Raw genomic sequence first — 22,192 nt, 5'->3', positions numbered from 1 at the left:
GTCCAGCGTGTGAAAGGACTGGAGGAACTGGTGGGGGAAATCAAGCAAAAAGGACCTGGTCAGAAGTCTAATGATGTGGAGGAGGCCCTCCGTGATCTCAATGAAACACTTAAGTCTGCAAAAGATGTAAAAAAATACATCTATGATAATTTCCACGAGCATGTGTTTAAAGACTACAACGACAACAGTGAGTTTAGGAGTTTGAACAGCAGTATGAACAGCGCATTCAACAAGCTTTCCAAGGCTCTGCAGGTTGTCCATGATGATATAGCAGACAAACTGTTTGACGAAGCTCGTGAACAAGTGGATGAAGCAGACAGGAAGGAGGACCATGAGGAGCTGAAGAGAAGTGAGAGGCAGGTTTACTACTTTAACGATCCATGTGAAGATGTAGTAGAAAAATGTTTATATTTCAGCTGATATCTTAGTCACAACAGGGACTAGAAATTGTCACTGTCAGCAATATATATATATATATATATATATATATATATATATATATATATATATATATATATATATATATATATATATATATATATATATATATATCAAAATAATACATATATTTATTTTTTAGAGCAAATTGCCCCACAATATGAATACATTTTAGAATGTTTTATTTAGATGGTAACCTTTCTATTATCACAGTATTACACTTGAGGGTGTGCTTTACTGTCATTATTGGCTTTTCACTGATGCTTAGAGCACTTGGCACAAACACCTCATCACTGTTAGTGCCAATAATGGTAAAGCACACCCTCAAGTGTAATATTGCTTAGGTAAACAACTTTAAAGTCAGCTGTCACTTATTCAATATAATGAGAAAAGAATGTTATGGTTCAATCTACGGTATTGTATTTTAACCTATCTGTCCCCCTTTCGCCCTTTCTACTATCTCTCATTGTTTTCAATCAGTCATGGATCTCATAGACCCTATCATGGACAAAGCAGCTTCACTCTCCCCTCTCCGTGAGGGTGCCATGCGCAACAAGGAACGGCGCCAGTGTCTGGTCGAGCGTGTGGAAGTGCTGGAGGAACGCTTGGGGACGATCAAGCAAAAAGGACCTGGTCAGAAATCTGCTGATGTGGAGGAGGCCCTCCGTGAGCTCAAGACCACACTGGAGTCTGATGAAGTTGCTGCGTTTGTTGAAAAATACACCTCTGATTGGAAATGTACGGACTGCAGAAATGACTTTGACAGTTTGAACAAATGTCTCTGCAATGCATTAAATAAGCTGTCCAGTGCTCTGCCATTTGACCAAAATCACAAGCTGTTCGAATAAGATCCTGATGGGCAGAGCATGAAGCACACATCGGAGGAGGAGGATGATAAGTGGTGGAATAGTGAGGGGGGTTGATCCAGGGGGTCTCCAGCAATAGTTAATAGAACATCACAACCAATTTAACCACTTTAACCCTATTGTATACTGAGGCGATTCAGAAATAGCCGATGTGCAAGCTCACAGCGCATTGTGAGCTTGTAGATCTGCTTTTTTTTTTAATTATTATATTATTTTAAATATTTTTGAATTTGAATTATTTGCACAAATCTTTTCTTCTGGGGATCCCTGACAAACAATCTTTTCTGATGGGGGTCTGCGACCAAATACATATCAGTTTGGCATTGACATGAAAATGTTTGAAAACATCACTGCAGGTGCACTTGTGAACATTGCGTTTGAATGCATACCGAAACTGTGCACAGAGAATGAGTTTACTACACTATGAAATCGCTGTGCTACAAGCCTGTGACAGGAGGTCCCAGCTGTCCGAGCAAGAGAAGACTCACACATAACAAGAACCTTTGTGCATTTGTAGTTGAAGAAACTGTTGGACATTCACAGAGCGACACAGACGTTACAAACAATAAGATTATTTTAGACAATAAGATTATACACAGACAATAAGATTATTCTACATTGTTATCAAATCGATGCTGTGCAAGGAGAGATCGATGCACATTTTGGAGAGTGCTCAACTGGCACTGGCACACTGGCTGCTTTGAACCCGGAGGCCAAAGACAACTATATGGATCTTCAGAGATTACCTGGCATTGCAATGGTTGAATCGGTTTAGGCTCATAGGGAACAACTCATAAACACTGCCTTCCACTTTTCTGAGACAGGCGAAGAAAGAGAGATCTCCAATCAAAGTAAGTTCAGATGGATTGAGTGAGAGTGTGTGTGTGTGTGTGTGTGTGTGTGTGTGTGTGTGTGTGTGTGTGTGTGTGTGTGTGTGTGAGTGAGTGAGGCTTCGTCCACACGTACACGGGTATTTTCATAAACGTAGCTTTTTATATGCGTTTTGGGGGGTTCGTCCACACGCAAACGCGTTTTCGCTCCATGTAAACGCATCTTTTGGAAAACTCCTGCCACAGTGTATTTTTTTAAAAACTCCGGCTATGTGTTCCCGTGTGGACACGGTAAACGGAGTTTTTGCAATCGTTTTGTAACGTTTAGCCGTTGTCGTGTGGACAGAGAGATTTTTTTAAACAGGGCCGTGTAGACGCGGAGGTTTTCAAAAACGAAAACGAAATATCTGCGTTTATGAAAATACCCGTGTACGTGTGGACGTGAGTCTCTCACACTCTGACCTACAATTGATTATCCATGCCTTTGTTTCCTCTTGCCTTAACTACTGCAGTTTTCACCAGCCTCAATACGCATATGCAAAGTTATTTATGAAATTGATTGATAGAGGTGTTCCAAGATATTTAGTTAGAATACTGGTCTTTTGGTATGCACGTCAGATCAGGTAAAATGGGGCAATTGCATTTCTGAACCATTTCATGTCAGTAATGGCGTACGCCAAGGAGGGATTTTATCCCCCGTATTGTTTAATGTTTATATGGATGACCTATCAATACAGCTAAATGGGTGCAACACTGGCTGTCTTGTGGGTGACACTGTTGTCAATCATCTCATGTATGCAGATGATTTGGTTTTATGTAGTCCATACAGTGCTGGCCTTCAACAATTATTGAGGATCTGCACACAGTATGGTAAAGACTTTGACATCAAATATAATGCTAAAAAAAGTAACATCATGATCGTGAGAAGCAGAGAGGACAGGAAAGACTCCTTCCCTGCTTTTCAATTGTGTGAGAGTCCTCTTTTAGTATGTAAGGAAGCTAAATACCTTGGTCATGTCCTCACTGATGATTGGATGGACGACAGAGATATCTATAGACAATGTAGAAAAATCTATGGACAGGCCAATATGCTGCTACGGAAATTTTCTATGTGTTCTGTTGATGTTAAGTGTTCACTGTTCAGAGCCTATGTCACACCTCTGTATACGGCTCATCTCTGGTACTCTTACAGGGTGAGGAGTTTGCAGAGGCTCAGAGTGGCGTATAATGATGCCATGAGGTTGTTACTTCACATACCTAGATGGCATAGTGCCAGTCAATTGTTTGTGTCCACTGGTGTGCCTACTTGTGATGCACTTTTAAGACAATTGATGTACAAATTTATGTGTCGGCTTGATGTGTCCGTGAACAGCATCATAGAGGCTCTAACCAACCCTATGAGAAGCAGTTATAGATACTCATCCAGGCTTACAGAGCATTGGCGTAATAGCCTATACACTTTTTAAATTATTGACTTGGCGCTTGACAGCCGCCTTATGAATTGGTGTGAGTGGGGAGGGGTGGGGGGCGGGAGCGCTTGAGTGATGTTTTGTTTTGTTTTGATTTGTATACATTGTATATTTTTACACTGCTGTCTCTTAGTATATTATGTGATGTCTTTTCTTTTTATATGGACGCATGAGTCCATACGCATGGACGCATGAGGAATAAAGATTATATATAATACACCTTCCAGTTCATCTGGCCTCTTTGCACTGGCTTTCTGTTGGTTTCAGGGTTCAGTTCAAGGTCCTGGTGCTCACTTTTAGAGCTCTGCATGGTCAGGCACCTGAATATTTAACTGACCTGCTAAAACGATATTATGTGCCCAGCAAGACCCTAAGGTCATCTGACCAGGGTCTATTCGTCATTCCTCATACCATGTTAATCACCAAAGGTGATAGAGAATTTCAGTCTGTAGGTCCCAGACTCAGAGTCTGTCATTATCTTCATATGCTAATAGTCAATGCCTGTGTCGAAGTTCAGATCAATTGCTCAAACCATTCAGGGAGAAGAATGCGGACCAGACAGAATGACGGACAGAGGTTTCCGTAGAATCTATCAAGTCCACATTATTGTGTGGACACCACCTCGACAATGAGTGGTTGAATTATGACATACAGCCATACATGTCATCATTAATCATATTTGGCAGAGGACAAGAGAAGTCCCGACATTGTTTTTGCATATTTACACACTGGCTCAACATTAAACATAGTGACCTCCGATTTGCACAAATGGGAATCACTACAGCCGACATCCATACACATTGCACACGCATGCACGCACTTACACACACTCACTTACGCATGCATGCATGCATTCATGCACACGCACGCATGCATGCATTCATGCACGCACGTGCGCGCGCGCACACACACACACACACACACACACACACACACACACACACACACACACACACACACACACACACACACACACACACACACACACACACACAAGCAACACATTTAAATAAATACCTGTTTCTGTAGAGAAAGTGAGAGTATGCTGATGGCACACTTATGCCTTATTAAACAACAGAGTGTTTGAAAATGTGTGTCTGTGTCTGCGAGTCATGCGTGGGCGTGGGCCCAGGGGTGCACGTGTCAGACTGTTATAAGCAGTATAGGGTCTTTGATGATGTAGAGCAAAAAAATAGACATAATGAATATGAGCCGCAAATGATATGTTGCTTCTCCACATGGTGTCACTAAAGTACTGTGCAGTGCCGTAAATGTTTTAACGTTTAGCCATGAAGTCTACTGGCTGGAAAGATTACTTTGGCAGCTGTTTTTTAGAGCCTTTATACTAGTGTTCTGTTGCCACACAGTTAAAGAACAGTGACAGCCTGGCATATAAAGAGAAAAGGCTGAACTGGTTGACATTGAGAGAGCTTGTGTGCACTTTGATATTCTGATGTTATTTGAATTACAACATTGTTGCTGCAACTAGACCAAAAGGTTATAGACCCACTTTTTTTTGTGTGGTGAACCTGTTTTTGAAGTTATTGTACCCAGGAAAACCCTGATGGGTTCTTGCACTCTGCATATATCTTGCTCTTTTTTTTTTTACAGTCCAAATCTGGTTTTCAGATGAGCACTCTCTGTGAAAACTGGTTTGACTCAGGGCACACTAACGGAGGGTGTTTGCGTGGTATGATGACACACTGACAGAGCAAGACACAAAGCATAAACACCTGATAAGCATGCATGTGCATGTCTTTACTCAGCCTTGGACAACATACCAATGTGGTAAAACCTCTTTACATAGACTGGAATAAGTACATCATTAAAAACTGAATTGTGTTAAGATACTGTATGCCAAGATTGTCCATTTGGAAAATACAATCTGTGTGTGTGTGTGTGTGTGTGTGTGTGTGTGTGTGTGTGTGTGTGTGTGTGTGTGTGTGTGTGTGTGTGTGTGTGTGTGTGTGTGTGTGTGTGTGTGTGTGTGTGTGTGTGTGTGTGTGTAATGTATACTTTGTATCTAGTGACCTGTGGCCTGGACCAGTGAACTAGGCTACTAAACTTGCTACCATGTGTTGTTGTCAGTACAGATCTAGATCAAAGCAGTCAAAGCAGATTATAAGTACATGAATAGAATCGTACCATACGTAGAATTTGTTGTCACATGGTGGTTTTAGATCAGTGGTTCCCAAACTTTTTTTGCTTGAGACCCAAAAGAGAAATTTGATGTCTCCCAATAGACGTTTTTTTGTAATCTTTTTTGTAGGAAACGGGGGGGGGGAAATACCCATACAAATGTGTCCGCGACACACAAATTGGTCCCGACCCATAGTTTGGGAATCAGTGTTTTCGATAGTAAATAGGGGCTGGTTGTCACTCACATGAGGGTCGTTTTGTACCAGTGTCTACCACGTCTTGTCTTCATTGTTGCAACAATATAATCATTCATGCTTTAAGATATGGTTTCTTGTGTCTTTGTTTCTGAGGTTATGCTAAGGGAGTATGTATGTAATCCATGATGTATGTGTGCGTGCGCGCCTGTATGCCTGTATGTAGGTCACGGTGTGGTGTCTGTGTGGTCACAGAGAGTCAGATGAGCTATAAGACAGGATATCCTCAGAGGCAGGCACGGAGCCAGGACGTCTTTATCGTTAAGGCCTGCCAAATACATGGTAATCCCCCCCCCCCTACAGACTGATAGCTGACAGCTGGAGAGAGTTGATTAACCTCTTCAAATAACCAGACATTTTTGAAATATGTAGGCGACCTACATTTATGTTTTAGCTTAGATACTATAGGCTACAATAGTTGGTAGATGATTGGCATTGGCATTCCAAGGGTTGTGGGCACCGTATGAATGAATGCAAAAGCAACAGGCTCTGCGTTCTCCCCCAGTGCGGATGGTGGTGAGCCTAGCAGGGTCGGTAGAGCTACTCCTGGCGCAATTGCTGATGTAGGCTTAGGCGGTGGTGGTACAGGTTTGAGCGCCCTTGCGTCGAAAATAAGTTTGCTCAGGACAAACTTTTTTCTTTTCACCGGTGCCATTGCTGTGTCTCAAGAAAAAAAAATCAAGAATGAAGCCGGGAGCCCGGACCTTGTGTGTGGTGTTTCTACTGTGTATGTCATGACGTAGCAAACCGGTTCTGTGAATGGGGGAGACAGACAGACAGACACTTAATCACACCTAATCATAATCGTAAATTCTGAGAATAGGCTACACATTGGCACTCAGAAGATTCATCCTCCAGGCGCAGGATGTGTCTGTCTGTCGGCCTTGAGACTATGGGGTGATATTCATAGTAAATACACAAAAAGCAGCTGTCTGGCTGAGGGAAGGCACAGTTTAACTGCGGTTAGGCTTGGGCCTCTCTGGGCTTACAGGAGATCCACTGGTGGCACTTTGCCGTTATTATGGTTGTGGTTAAGCTGTACACTTAACTGTATGCTTAAGTGCAACACCAAGCAGTAGACTAATTCCTAAAATAAGTGGTTTGCAGGTCGGCACATGCCTGCTCCTTGCGTCGCAAGTGATCAACTTGTCCAATGACAAGGTAAGCAACAAGTTGCAACACATCACAAACACGTTGCTCACACTAATCTGCCATTGTATATGTTGTCATTCTCCCTCACACACACACACACACACACACACACACACACACACACACACACACACACACACACACACACACACACACACACACACACACACACACACACAAACACACTAGCGTGAGTCTCGTACTTTTTATTTTCTAACCGCACGCACGCATATGCCGAGAGAGAGAGAGAGAGAGAGAGAGAGAGAGAGAGAGAGAGAGAGAGAGAGAGAGAGAGAGAGAGAGAGAGAGAGAGAGAGAGAGAGAGAGAGAGAGAGAGAGAGAAAGAGAAAGAGAAATAGAGCATGGGCATGGGCATCAATAGGAGACATGCAGACAGACAGGCAGATACAGACATTGCCCTGTAAAAGAATAGAGTTCTATTGTATTGTGCACGATATACCATTATTTAGGCAATGGAACCAATGTAAGTGGTTGGCCAGTATGGCCACCCAGGGAAGCTGCTGCCTACAGACTGTTTGGACCCTGAGTAGTCCGGTTTTACTCAACCCCCACCCACACCCACACCCACACCCACCCGAAAATAATAAGTAATGAATAAATGTAGAAACAAAACAATTTCTGTGACCATCCTCTCCAATTTCCAAGAAGTTAGAGAAAACTGTGAAGAACTGACATAAAGTTCACGCCGGAAAACCACACTGTAGGCTACATTGTTTCGTGCCACTGCAGCACTCAACATGTGAGCCATCTGTGGTTTCAGACCTGCTGAAAGCATAGCATTCTGCAATGTTAATCACACAGGAGGATGTAAGCATGTCTACAGTGCATGTTGAGTATATCATGGCTCATTATACAGAATCAAATTGAAGAATCTATTATGGTTTACATCGCGATTGCACTTTTGTAAACCTTGAGGTTGACTCAGAATGACTGATATGATTGAGAACCTATACTACCACACAAAATAAAGTCGCACAAGTGCAACAAAAAAACATGATTGCAATTCTGAAGAATGTCCTTAAGTCTGATATGTCTCTGTCATTGGTATTAGCAAAAATAAACAGGACAAAAGCATAGTATTTAAAAGTTGTATAATTTGTACTATAACTAAATATCTATGAAAATATCCTATAAAATGTAAAAATGCATGTATAAACACACATGCATTCCTGGCCCTTTGTCTCTCATGAGTCAATTTTAATGTTTTAACATCTTATGTTTAGGGATTATTAACTAAACTCAACTTAAAGGTTGGGTAAGTGATACTTTTATTTTGTTACAATAAGTTAGTTCAATATTCTGGGGTCTCCCTGTCTTTCCAGCTCTTTAGCAAACAGAAAATGCATTTTCAGTTTGGGATACCAATTTGATCCAATCAGGAGAAAGAACCCATACAGGATTTAAAAAAAAGTGAAATTGGAAGTAATGAAACGGAGAAATGTGCAGACAAATTTGTAACTGAAACACTAGCTGATAAATGGGTACTCTCTCCTGATTGGCTGAAATTGGCACCTGAAAAAAAGCTGGAAAGACAGGGAGACTCCTGTTACTGTACAAACACACATTGATTACTATCAGAATATAGAGCTTTTTTGTTTTAACAAAAAATATAATTTACCCTACCACAACACTATGGACCTTCTGAAGCCTCTGTTTTACATTTACTATCAGCCTCAAAATATACATTTTAATATGTACCTATATTATCTTTTTGCCCAAATAGATCAAAAGCATTGGACTGGCCACAATGTATCAGTCTGCCAGGATTACAGGCCTAACTACAATGGAACATGTGGTGTTGAGTTAGGACTGATAAGTAAAACACTTGGGCTAACACAAAACAATCCTGGGGACTTGTGGTATTCTGAGGGGTGGAACGTTTTGGTTTGTTTCACTGCATGTTAAAACACTGACCACAAAAACGTGCCAAAGCTTCATACCGCTCTGTTGTCATAGAACAGAACCACAACATGAAAACTTTCCACTCAGCTAACCAATCACATTATTTTGATCATTTAGTACAAGTCTATCTGCTTATCATATTTGACATCAGTGTCACAGAGGTGTGTCACTGTCAACTTCATTCCACCATCAGACATGGCAAAGCTGCATCTGCTTTTAGCTGCTCTACTAGGTAAACTTTAGTATTTTATTATTGATTATTATAAATATGTTGCTCTTTGATAATCCAATAATTAAAATTGACTATGGTATTCATTCAAGTGGGTTTTGGTATTATTTTACTGTGTAGTAGAGGAGTAGAGTGGTACTGTATGATGCAGTTATTATTATTATTATAATTTTCTTATTGTATTTGTGTTGCAGGTGTCATTTACATCAGTCAGGATGGGGTCTTTGGATTAGAAGTGGAGTTGATAGTCACACCAGGAGACAACATCACTCTCTCCTGTGACTGCAGAGAATCACCTGCAGTTTCCATAGTGTGGTTCAGAAACTGCTCTCATAAAAACCAACCTACTCTTGAAATTAATGTACTTCAAGAAGATTCCCCTTTTAATTTCAAGTATAACAAATCCATTGAATCCTATGATCTGCTGATAGAGAATGTAACTGATTCTGACCTGGGTCTCTACTACTGTGGAACCAAACATTGGACGGTGGTGGACGATTCATTCTACAAATATGGCAATATCAACACAAGGATTTTATTCAGTAAGTACATTTTCCATAATCTTACAATAAATGTGTGCATTTTCAAATCTCTGTACAGTAGGCTACGTCTGTCCGTCTGTAGTTCACGTATCTCGAGAACTGTCCAACCGACTGACTTCAAACTCAGCATGCATGTCGCTCGCGATGACCCGAGGGAGTAACGTACCATGCCCGGCGTCAAGTTGGTCAGATAGGCGGTTGTCCAGAACCACCGATCTGACCGATATGCCTATATATGTATGGAGATCTGGTTGTCCAGAACCACAGATACGACCGCTATAGCTGTTCAAGCTATAATTCCTACAGGAATTATAGCTTGTAGCATAGAATAGAAAAGAATTAGCCTAAAGTTAACCTACAGATATGGCAATGTCACCACAAGGATTATGTTGGGTATTTTCATTTGTGTCCACTTTTTATTTGTATACTATACATTGAATGATGTAGGGCCTACATGTCTATTAATATGAGACATTTCAAATGATATTCCCATGTGCTTGCTTAATATTCTATTCCTAGACTTACACATGATTAGGATAAGACCATGCTAGTGATACAAATATCACCAAGTACTGCCCAGTCTTATTCCCAAATAGTGGCCAGTCTTGATTGATTTAATGTTGGTTAAAGAAATACAAGTAATCACAATATAAAATACAAGTAATCACAATATAAGTTAAACCCAGGATATACACATAAAAGCGTAATGAAACACTACCAATATCCAATGTGGTCCTGCAGTCTTGCCATAGAAATCCACAAAGAATTGTCTCAAGTGCACAGTGTTCTGGGAAAAAGGTGCCCAGTATTCTCAGGTGGCCACTCTTCTGGATACCTAATGGTTCAAGTGTGATTAACGTTCCTCATACTGTAGCAGTGCAACAGTCAAACTGCAAAAATAGTGAAAATAGCAGATCTAGAAGATCACAATGCATTGCATCGCATCGCAATACGTTGTGAGCTTACCTGCTAATTGTCACTATGTTTGCATGACACTGTTGATTGACAAATATAAAATAGGGCTTAAGTGGTTAATCAATTCATTCATATATAAAAATATATATATTTTAAATAACATACTCTCTTGATTGATTCATTTGATTTGATTCATCAAAAAAGTAACCACTGAGAAAATGATCAATAGTTGCAGCCCTAAATGTGTTTTTTTTAATTATAATATAAAACATTTGCATGAGCTAGAAATTGAAAACTGTAGTAGAAAGTACTAATATGTGGCATTATTGATTCAATATGAACAGATCATTCTCTTAATGATGTTGGCGAGAGTGACAGCAGTGTGAGCTGTGACTGTGGTATGAGCTGGTTCCTGTTGGTTCTCTCCAGAGTGATGCTTCTTTTCCTGCTGCCGAGTGCCTACTATATTGGAACCATCTGTGGTAGGTCATCAGCCTAAACCTGGCTCATTGTGAGAGAGGGTCTCTAAGGTTTAGTCTTTGTTTTGGCTTACAATTGAGAATCATTAGTAGAATTACGGTAACATGCACACAATCACGCACGCATGCACACCCAATAACCTGAGCTGTCCATAAGTAGTATTGATCTGATCATATGCTCACATGATTTATATTTAATTCTACTAGATGTAACTGTTTCTTTCTCTTTGTCTTAATGTTGTAACCAGGGTACAACCGTAGCAGGAGAGAAGTACTTCAGAAGAGAACCAACTGAACCAGGAACATGTGATTTGAAACACCCACAACTGTGACCCAACAATTTCTATGTTTCTTCATTGTCAATCAACTGACCATTTGACTATGGTTAAATTTTATGCCTGCTTTTACATTAGTAGGCTAACTACCAATTGGTTCCAAGTATTAATACAGATTCAGCATATTGTTGCTGTCAGGCAGAAACCTTGTATCTCCATAACTATGTATGTTTAGTTGTAAATTAATGTCCTACTTCATCATACAAGAGTGTCGCACAAAAGTAGTGAAAATAGCAGATCAACAAGCTCACAAGGTCTCATGATGTGAGTCGTTGTGAGCTTAGATCTGCCGTTTTCACTATTTGAAAGATGTTTTTTTAATAATAATATGTTTCCACCTGACTCGACAGCGACAATATAATATCTGAGGAGACATGGATGGGCACTGGCATATTTTTCTTCTCTTTTTAAATGTATTTGCCAAAGTTTTCAATTTCCTTCAGCTGTGCACACTAATAGCAGTAGATTTTGAACAGAGCAGCTCTGATGTATTTTCTAATGAGGAACTCCTGACCTCTAGTGGAGGTATCACTGCAGAGTTATCACTGCACAGATGTACTGTATGCTTTTTATCTTCGTCACCTGTCAGGCTGGATGGCCTAGGCTGGAAATTATGTTTTAACCCCCATATGTCCGTCCGTCCGTCCGTCCGTCCGTCCGTCCATCCGTCCGTCCATCCGTCCGCCCATCCGTCCGTCTCTGAACAGCTAATGTCAAGCTGGACTGGACACTCCCAGAAATAGACCAAGGAAAAACCTCAACCTTAGATTTTTCAAATAGGCCTCATAGTAGCGCTAAGGCCAATTCACCATTTAGCCTACAACGCTTGAACCATATGTTTTGACCCCTGTGAGTCTGTCTGTCTGTCTGTCTGTCTGTCTGTCTGTCTGTCTGTCTGTCTGTCTGTCTGTCTGAAGAAACTCACCCCAAAATGTTTCAAATTGGCCTGTTACAGCGCCACCATTACACAGATTTCTGCAAAACATTTCTTTTGAAAGGCCTCTGCCAAAAGGTTAATCGAAATGAATTAAACCCACTTAGTTGACTGGGTTCCCCAAAAGTATCTGCCGAGTAACTCATTTAATTATTTATTTTTGAATTAATTTACACAAACAATACAACTGTGCCATCTACCCAAGAACATATCAGTAGATAGCATATTAGAACATGTTTTGCATTAAATAGTGTTGACAGTTATTGATGTTGACTTGTTTTCTTAATTGTTCCACTATGAACTATATTTCTATTAAAGTTTTTTTACTTTTTGAAATGCCTTGGCTTCATTTATTTTGTTCTGTTTTGTTTTGTTATATCACCAAGTAGCCTAGTTCCCCCCAAATAGTGCCCTGTTTTTCCATAAAATCCATGATGAATCCTCTCAAGTTTTAACAGTAGGCTACTATATTTCTTTCTATCATTTTATAGTGTACAGTAGGCTACTGTTTAGTTTTCTCTATCCTAGCATTGATCATTTGACCGTTTTTGGTATCCTTCATTATTTTTGGTATTTTACAATTTTCCCAATTTGTTCATTTTTTTAACAGTACTTCCATTTTGGCAAGTACACTCTTATATTGTAGGCTACTTTGAAACTCTGTTATAATGTACTCTTGACCTCAGCGCTATTTTGACAAATACATTCTTAAATTGTACTTTTGACCTCGTTATTGTGTTGTGTTTGTGGGTTTAAAGAACAGTGGGTTAAATATCACTTACCAACAACAAAGCAGCATGCTATGTTAAAACCACTTGTGGACACGAATACTAATTCAGGTGCCCACGTGTCCCTAGTGCCCACTCGTTCTAGTGCCCAGTTATCCCGGTGCCCATTCGTCCGATGCCCAGTTATCTCCACCCCTAAGTGCCCACTCGTCCAGATGCCCACATGTCCCTAGTGCCCAGATGGTTTTGGTGCCCAGTTGTTCTCTCCAGGTGCCCACTCGTCCAGGTGCCCAGTTATCTCCACCTTTAAGTGCCCACTCGTCCAGGTGCCCACATGGAAAAATACCGCCGTCTCCAAATTCCGTTCCAGCTAACGTGACTTCAGCATGTCTCTACAAGTTCCAGCTTGTACGCCTATTCAGTTTCAGTTACCGCAACTGCATTAAGGCTGGGTTGGCTGGTGTAATTCGCTATCCTGTGTTCTTTTGAAGTTACGGTATTATTTTGTGACTATTAGGCGCATGGACGACAACATGTGGAGCCTCAGAGGTCCATTGTGGGTCTGGCTATTGGCAGCAGTTGGACTCAGCATGGCAACAGGTAAGGGTAGGTAGCCCTTAAACAAGGATACGTGCCTGAAAATCGAGTGACCGCGCCCTCCGCTGCAGCTCCAGGACTCTTCTCTGTGTCATTAAGATCTGACTGAGGGGTCGACTGGCAAAAATGTCAAATCCTTACCTTCAAAAAGGTAACAATTTGACATTTTTGCCGGTCGTCCTCACAGCCGGATCTTAACGACATGGGACAGTGCCCCAGAGCTTCAGTTATGAGGGGGGTCACAGATAGGGTAGAGATACATAGCGTATAGCCTAGACCAGTGGTTTTCAAACTTTTTCAAGCCAAGGACCCCCAAATTGATAGGTATTTGGCCGGAGGCCCCCATCTGAAAATGTTTTGTGCCAGGAACCCAGAGGAGAAGATCCGAGTGAAAAAAAATCTAAATTATTCAAACTTTTCCAAACATTTTTGATATTTTTCAAAGAATTTCAAAAGTAGCAGATTTACAAGCTCGCAGCACGGCACGAAGTGACGTACTGTGAGCTTGTAGATCTGCTATTTTTAAATAGCCAACATATAAATGGATAAAATGGTTGTGATGCTATGTTAACTACTTTTGCTGGAACCCCCAAGGACCCCTGGGGGACCCCCTGGAACCGCCCCAAGGACCCCTGGGGGTCCCCGGACCCCACTTTGAGAACCAATGGCCTAAATTTATCCTGATTTCCAACTGATAAAATACTAAATATGTGCCCCATTTCTGGATAGGATTTTAAGATAAAAGAATGTGATCTAAACTTATTGGCCCAAGGCCCTGACAGATAGAAATTAAGATGCTGAAAAACACAAGAAAGCTGACAGCTTGTTTCCATTGTGGTCCTAACACTTGCATGTCTAAGAAGCGGCCAATCTGACCAATTTTTAGACTTTGAAGTGGATTATCTTTTCTCACGAAGCTCTGAGAAAGTTCCTCTACCATGACTTTTCCTAAATATTCGATTCAAATCATCTCTGTTTTTTTTTCATCTGAAACCTTTTCTAAATATGAAATTAGCCATAGGCTAGGCTACTTATACCATCTCTGACGGGCTATATATGACCGCTCTTACCCTTTCTCCCACTGCCCACTGCCAGAGAGCTCTTAACACCTCCAGACCATTGTTCAAGCTAATGGGATTATTTGCATTTCATTGTCAACTAGCCTAGGAACTTCATATTTGTTATATTTGATCACCAACATGCATCACCAATATGTTACTAATTATAGAGAATGTGAAATGATTGTAGTCGGTTGTTTATTCCCTGTGCAATGGATGAATTGTGCATGTCTGTCTCTCTCTCTCTCTCTCTCTCTCTCTCTCTCTCTCTCTCTCTCTCTCTCTCTCTCCCTCTCCCTCTCCCTCTCTCTCTCTCTCTCTCTCTCTCTCTCAGACACACACTCACACACATAGACAGACACAACGCATGCAGTAAAATGTTCATAGACCTGGCTGATTATTTCTCTAACAATCTGGCAACACTGACGAAAGGGAGTGAGTAGAATCCTCAGTGTAGATGACTTGTATACGGAACAGCCGTTTTGACCTGTGTAGATGATGATGTATCTTTCGCTTCAACGACCAAGCCGTTTGCATCTCGCCACAAGGCTTCAGACTGACAGCAGGCATACATTTAACTTTGAAAAGTTAATCTGTGTAACTTAAGTAAATATTGTTTACTTTGTCGCTAGTCGCTACCATGCAGTGAATGATTTTTAGGCTATAATCATTCATAGGCTATCCATATAATCATTAATCTATAATCATTCATATAGGCTATCCATTTTTCACTCAAAGAGTGTAATGTACCGCTACAGCGATCGCGCTGTTTTATATGTTTTCGTCATAAATATTTTACATACAGGATCTGCAGTTACCTTTCCAAGTTACACATTAGTTCCAAGTTAGACTATATTATTATTTTTCTGCCTGTAGTCTAAACCAAATGAAACGTAGTCACTATAGCCAACATGTGAGGGTTTGAGTGGGATTTAAATCTTAATCGATATTTAAAAGACAATGGTATCCCCCGCTGTGCCTTGCTGTGCGGGGGAGAAGGTGTCAGCTCGTTTGGAGCGCAGAGGGGAGAGAGTGGCCAATGGAATAGCAGGAAACAAACGGTCAGTTTGATCTGAAGTAAGACTGCGTAGAGGATGGTCTGACTGCTGTCATGCGTGTGTTAAAATGAGATGAGTTGAGTGATTGACAGCTGACATGACACGCCTGCTTGATTTACTCAGCATTGAGGCTAATATATTTTAGCCCCCAAGCTCCGCCCTCACTGGCTTTTGACCAATGACAGAAAGGTGTACCTTTCTGTGCTTTGTTCTGGGAAAGTGAAGGAGGATTAACAGGCAGGCGCCAGTATTGAAATGGATTGTAGATTATTTACTTTCTAATCCATCTTCAGAAAGGTATTGTGGATTTGCTTCATTTATCTGACAAAGTTAAGAAACATGATTGCTGCTTTAATCACATTGGAAGTGGCTCAAGCTGTTTGGGGAAAGTTAACACCCCTAGCTGTGTGTGTGTGTGTGTGTGTGTGTGTGTGTGTGTGTGTGTGTGTGTGTGTGTGTGTGTGTGTGTGTGTGTGTGTGTGTGTGTGTGTGTGTGTGTGTGTGTGTGTGTGTGTGTGTGTGTGTGTGTGTGTCACAGTGTGTTTGCTCGAAAATCGGCAAAAGTGGCCGTTTTCAAGATGTTTTGGCCATTATCTCTGGAACGGAAGGTCCTGCTCAGTTCAAAGCTTGTTAGATGCGTGACTTTGAGGACATTAAGTACATAACGACACATTTATGTTTTTTGGGTGGTTTTGGGCCTTAATATATGGTAATTGTTCGGGCCGGCCCAGTAGGGCCCAGTTAGGGCCGGGCCTTAATTTTCAGGGCCGTTCAGACAGTGTGTGTGTGTGTGTGTGTGTGTGTGTGTGTGTGTGTGTGTGTGTGTGTGTGAGAGTGTGAGTGTGAGTGTGAGTGTGTGTGAGTGAGTGTGAGTGTGTGTGTGAGTGAGTGAGTGAGTGAGTGAGTGAGTGAGTGAGTGAGTGACAGACAGACAGACAGACAGACAGACAGACAGACAGACAGACAGACAGACAGACAGAGGCTGTGTGTGTAGCTTTAAAAGCAGTGATAAAGAACATGGGAAGAGGTCTACTGTAGGAGGAGATGAGTTTCAGTTTATACATACCACTTGCTGCTATGTTTTAAGCAGCCTTAAATAATCTAACATTTTAATTACTTGTCTGGTTCTGGTCTTATTTTGTTTATAAAGTGCATGCTATTCTTGTGTGACCCTAAACACAGGATTTGATCATTCCAGGCTCAAAATATTAGTATTGCCGCCGCCACCACCACCAATAATCATGATATAAGAACAGCTATCTGCACATACAAACAACGTTCACTTGAGCAGTGAAGCTCTGTTTTGTTGTGGGTACTTGTGTTGTTTGTTGTGGGTACGTGTGTTGTTGTGGAGCATTTCATATAACAAAGTATAGATAACCTACAGTAGTGTCATTGCTGTAACTTGCTATCTGGAATGTGATGCTGTTGCTGCAGGGTGAACTATGAGTATCTATGAGTATCATATAGTATAATGGATGTCTTATAGCCCCCCCCCCCCCACCCAAAATCACCACCAGCCGCTACTGTATGGGCCTATTCAAGGAGAATACATGCCAGTGTTATTTAGACCTGAAATTAGTAGCCTGGTCTTAGCCATTTTCAAAAAGTGGGTAAAATAAATGCTGTGCAGCTTATTGGGGGCAAGTGTAGGCCTACACTGAGATGAAGGTCCGGTAGAAGAGAGAGAGAGAGAGAGAGAGAGAGAGAGAGAGAGAGAGAGAGAGAGAGAGAGAGCAGTGGCTCAGGAGTATGAGCGTGTATGGTAAAATGTGTATTTATATAGCACCTTTATCTAAAGTGCTTTACAGTGTACATTACATTCACCCACACAACACACACACACACACACACACACAGCCCTCATTTATCAACGCGGTGCAGCCCAAATAATGGGCGTACGACGAGATCACCGCACCTTTCGGCATTTATCAATATATCCTGACGTGGGCTTCATCCTACGGTACGCTGAAATCTCACGTCTGGTCGAGACCAGTTGTTGACGTTGGCTGCACCCGTTTATTCCATCCTAGACCTGCGGAGCAGCATTGTTTGACTGTCTGAGGCATCTGGACACATAATCCACTCATAAATGTATATCTGCACTAATAAATAATCCCTGTGAAAATATAACATTTTATAAACTAATTTAAACAAACTGCTTTAACAGTCATTCGGTTAAGCTTGCAGATCTGCATGGCTGCATTGTCTATTTGAAAATAGCAGATCTACAAGCTCACAACAGGTGCGAGCTGCTATTTTCAGCGCAGCAGCGCTAATGCGAGATAATTTTCGGGAGCCCCGACATTCTTTTCATGGACAGTGAGGTCTACAAACTTACAGTAGCTTGTCCTATGTTATGGAGTTATATCATAGAGAGTTATGTAGGCTACACAACCTGGCTGGGTTAAGGATATAAACCCGACGCTCCAATATTAACTTGGCGGCACGGGATCACAGGGTGTGTGTGTGTGTGTGTGTGTGTGTGTGTGTGTGTGTGTGTGTGTGTGTGTGTGTGTGTGTGTGTGAGAGAGAGAGCGAGAGAGAGAGAGAGGCGTGTGCGTGTGTGTGTGTTCGGCGAGGCGAGCGGGGGAAACTGTTTCTTATTGGCTTTTCATGCTTTTTTTGGGTCGTATTCTGGTTCTTCATGTAGTGAAGTCGGGCGTTTTGTGAATATTTAAGGGCGTGTTATTTAAATGACGCTCGTTTTCAGACGTGAGATTTATCAAAGCTCCGACCTGATATACGCTAGGATTTGGCTGTATAGGATCCTTTGATAAATGTGACTTCGACGTTGGTGTACGGCCGAATATATGGAAAAATATACGCCGGTTTATACGCTGCATTGATAAATGAGGGCCAGTGTCTTGCTCAAGGACACTTTGACAGTAACACAGGTAGCCCAGGATCGAACCGGGAATCCCAAGTTTGTCTGGGAATTTTTCTTCATTAACAGCTTGTTATCAACTACTTTAACTGACTGAAATCTTTTTCTCCACACAGATCAGCAAGATGCAGTGAACAGATACATATACATACCACTGGGAGGAAGCTTTGCATTTTTGCCAGATGCTATAGTATCTGGCCAACATCCAAATCCCACCAAAGTCACCCTAATGAAACATGGCCCATCAACCCAAGATGAGGTGGTGTTAGAGTGGAATCGGAACTCGGCTGCTAAAGAGAAAGTCTTAGAGACATATAACAGTCGCACAGAATTGAATAAAACAACTGGAGTCATCATCGTCAAAAATATGACAAAAAATGACACTGGAACATATTTCATGGTGTTCAATGATAACCCGCAAAGCAAGAAACACAAGATTGAGGTGATCAGTAAGTATTGTGTCCTGTTAAGGTTTAAATTATTTATTGATTTGTTTGTGAACCTGTACATTTTCTAATGTCAGAAATATCTGATGAGGATGTTTTACAAATTGACTTATTATGGCTATGTTACATTACAACTTAGTTTTTTAAAACAAGGGTTCATTTATAAGTTTGTAATGATAATAATTATATCATTATAATAAGGTGAGTGTTAAAAAAATATTATGTATTACTTTCTATCGTTATCGTTACGGATTTTTTTTACTGGGGGCGGGGGCATTCGGGTAATTGGTAAAAAAAAAATATATTTTTTTTTAGGCAATAAGCCTGCTATTTTTGTCTCCGAGAGCCCAAAGGCACAGAGGTCAGGACAGAAACTCTGCCCCAAATGTTTCATATCGGCCTGTTATAGCGCCACCAGGAGGCCGATTTTTGCAAAACACTTTTTTCTAAGATTGGCTTCCAAACTTTGCAGGAATTTGGGGCAGAGGTTCTGCCCTGGCATAGAGACAAAGACTGTTGTCTTATTGTGTAAAAAAAAAAAAACATTTTACTGGACCCCCAGTTAAAAATATAATCTATAACGATAGAAAGCAATAAATGGAAAAAAAATGTGACACTCATCTTTTGATTATTATCATTACAAACTAATAAATGAACACAAAAAATTAAGTTGTCCTTTAATTAAATGATTTGAACCTGGGTCTCCCGCTCGCATGGAAAAGCCAACATCTCATCCACTAGCCAAAAGGGGAATACAATAAAAGATGATGCTGGAATGCAGAAACATTTTGATTGAGGTTTGGCACTACTGTAATCGATTTTGCATAACGGTCCGTTTCTGGACCACAAAAGCGTAAAATGTCCACATTTTTGCATTTTCGTTGCATTTCAACGTTTTGGTTTATGGTTAGGTTTAGGTTTAGGTTTAGGTTTAGGTTTAGGTTTAGGTTTAGGGTTAGGGTTAGGGTTAGGGTTTAGGGTTAGGTTTAGGGTTTCTTACTATGAAACGTAAAATCGACGATTGACCCTACATAGTTCTCATCTGCAACGTTTTTGGGCAAAAAAAAAAATCTCACTGTACGTTTCTGCAAAACGTACTGTGACAACATTTTCTCTGGAGACCAGGCTGACAACATCTAGGGACCCCCTTTCTGTTGTCTACACATTTTTTACATAATACATTATTGTGAATAATCCAATCGGTAAATTGCAAAAAGTTTGAAAGATATGAGCCCCTCCTGGTGAAGGATGTTTCTATATTTTTAATGAGTTTCTGAGTTGTGTTCATTCTTTTTCCCCAACAGACAATGTCCCAAAGCCAACAGTGTTTCTCAAATCTTGTTCACCTCCATCTACCACCTGCTCACTGGTCTGTGAAGGAGACATCACAGATTCAGGTCCAGTCGCCTATCGCTGGAAGAAAGATGAAGGGGAATGGATGTCTGGACAGAACTCTAAACAGTTCGATATCCCCAACGATGACGAAGTGAAGAAGGTTGAACATTTCTTTTGTGAAATGAACAACACAGTCAGTGTGAAGCAGAGTGATTCCTGTGACAACCCCTTGTATATAAACGGTATGTTGGTGTTTCTTATGTGTTATGCCATCTCATACACTTTACAGTTTTATTAGAAGAGAATATTCCAAGCTGTGGAGTTGAAGTACTATATCAGTTCAATGTGAGAAATGATAGTTCATTGTTGCTTGCTCTTCTCATCACATTTTAAAAGGTCATTCCACCACAGAAATCAAATATGTATGTAATCACAACACTGAGGTACATTTGCACCTCAGTCTTCAGCCTTCCTAATGTGTTAGAAAGTTGGCCACACCTTATTTTGTTAGTGGGTCCAATTTGAACCATGATTTAAACACAATAGGGGAAACATTATCATTATTTTATTTATGTATTTATTTGTTTGTTTTTTTCTCATAAGTGTCACAGTTTGGGCCTGTCCTCTGCTAGTTGGTGTTTCTATTTTCAAGATCAGCCTGATCCAGTGCCCCCCACCCCCCAGTAATATCAGAGTCTTTTCTTTCTTTCTTTCTTTTTCTTTTAAGGAAATACATCCATGGGAGCCGGAGGGATTGTTGGTGTCATTGCTGCTGTCATCCTTGCAGCAGTCGCCTTGGTGCTGGGTGTGATATTCCGTGGTAACTTTGCCCATTTATTTTAAATTACACTAACATGCAACATGCTTGCAAAGTAAACTGCTCAGCAGCTACAGTATAGGCCTACATGCAACTTTATAAACAAACACCAAATGTTTAGTCGGTTCTGTAGTGCATTTATTTGTATACGCTGCTTGTGTGTGTGTGTGTGTGTGTGTGTGTGTGTGTGTGTGTGTGTGTGTGTGTGTGTGTGTGTGTGTGTGTGTGTGTGTGTGTGTGTGTGCGTGTGTGTGTGCGTGCGTGCGTGCGTGCGTGCGTGCGTGCGTGCGTGCGTGTGCATACATGTCATACACAACAACAGCTCATACCTAATTACATGTTATCATTGTGTTTGAATTTCATAACAGATCGTATAAAGGACAAGTTACGTTCACATGGGCAACGTGTGAAGGTTAGCACCCAATCTGACTCTGAGTTGGGTGCTCTTGATGCTGTAGGTGAGTGCATTTGAGAGCAGTTTCTGATGTGAGTTGGTCTGGAGTTGAACCTCCAACTAAGTTATAATAATAACTATAAATAATCATTTGAATCTTTAAAGGAACAATAGTACACATAGGGATGGCCATAACATGAACCATAACACGTCTGTGTGTGTTCATAATAAACCTAATCAGCAATTGTTCCTGCATGTAGCCTAGCTGTCCTGTTACTGAGCAAAAAACACAATATAAGTCACTAAACCTGAGTCGCCAAACTAGAGGGGAAATGAGCAGGGTTAATCCGACATAGTTGCCTCCCCC

The 22,192-nt window shown here is 41.0% G+C and overlaps 1 protein-coding gene and 1 long non-coding RNA gene across 7 annotated transcripts in view; both read left to right on the top strand.

Moving 5' to 3' along the window:
- The first annotated feature begins 9,681 nt into the window (after positions 1–9,681).
- LOC311059962 lies at positions 9,682–11,955 on the top strand. The gene is made up of 3 exons (XR_014602238.1): positions 9,682–9,842; positions 11,102–11,239; positions 11,485–11,955. It is a non-coding gene; the product is annotated as an uncharacterized lncRNA (long non-coding RNA).
- Positions 11,956–13,682: 1,727 nt separating this feature from the next.
- Positions 13,683–22,192, top strand: part of LOC311059888 (uncharacterized protein) — a 28,697-nt gene continuing 20,187 nt past the window's right edge. For 5 of the 6 annotated variants that reach the window (XR_014602224.1, XM_084077995.1, XM_084077994.1 and 2 more), the window contains exons 1-5: positions 13,683–13,833; positions 18,950–19,282; positions 20,584–20,856; positions 21,342–21,434; positions 21,800–21,889. Coding sequence is in view for 5 of the 6 variants with exons in the window: in XM_084077995.1 (XP_083934121.1) it covers positions 13,755–13,833; positions 18,950–19,282; positions 20,584–20,856; positions 21,342–21,434; positions 21,800–21,889 (868 nt within the window). In the remaining variant the exon portion in view is untranslated. Of the gene's footprint in view, positions 13,834–14,085; positions 14,155–18,949; positions 19,283–20,583; positions 20,857–21,341; positions 21,435–21,799; positions 21,890–22,192 lie in introns of those variants that run through there. The other variant, XM_084077996.1, reaches the window with a different exon arrangement.

Source organism: Gymnoscopelus microlampas, assembly GCF_963454915.1.
Source record: "Gymnoscopelus microlampas genome assembly, chromosome: 14".
Taxonomy (NCBI): domain Eukaryota; kingdom Metazoa; phylum Chordata; class Actinopteri; order Myctophiformes; family Myctophidae; genus Gymnoscopelus; species Gymnoscopelus microlampas.
The sequence above is the reverse complement of the archived record's forward strand: the minus strand, read 5'-3'. Positions and strand labels throughout refer to the sequence as shown.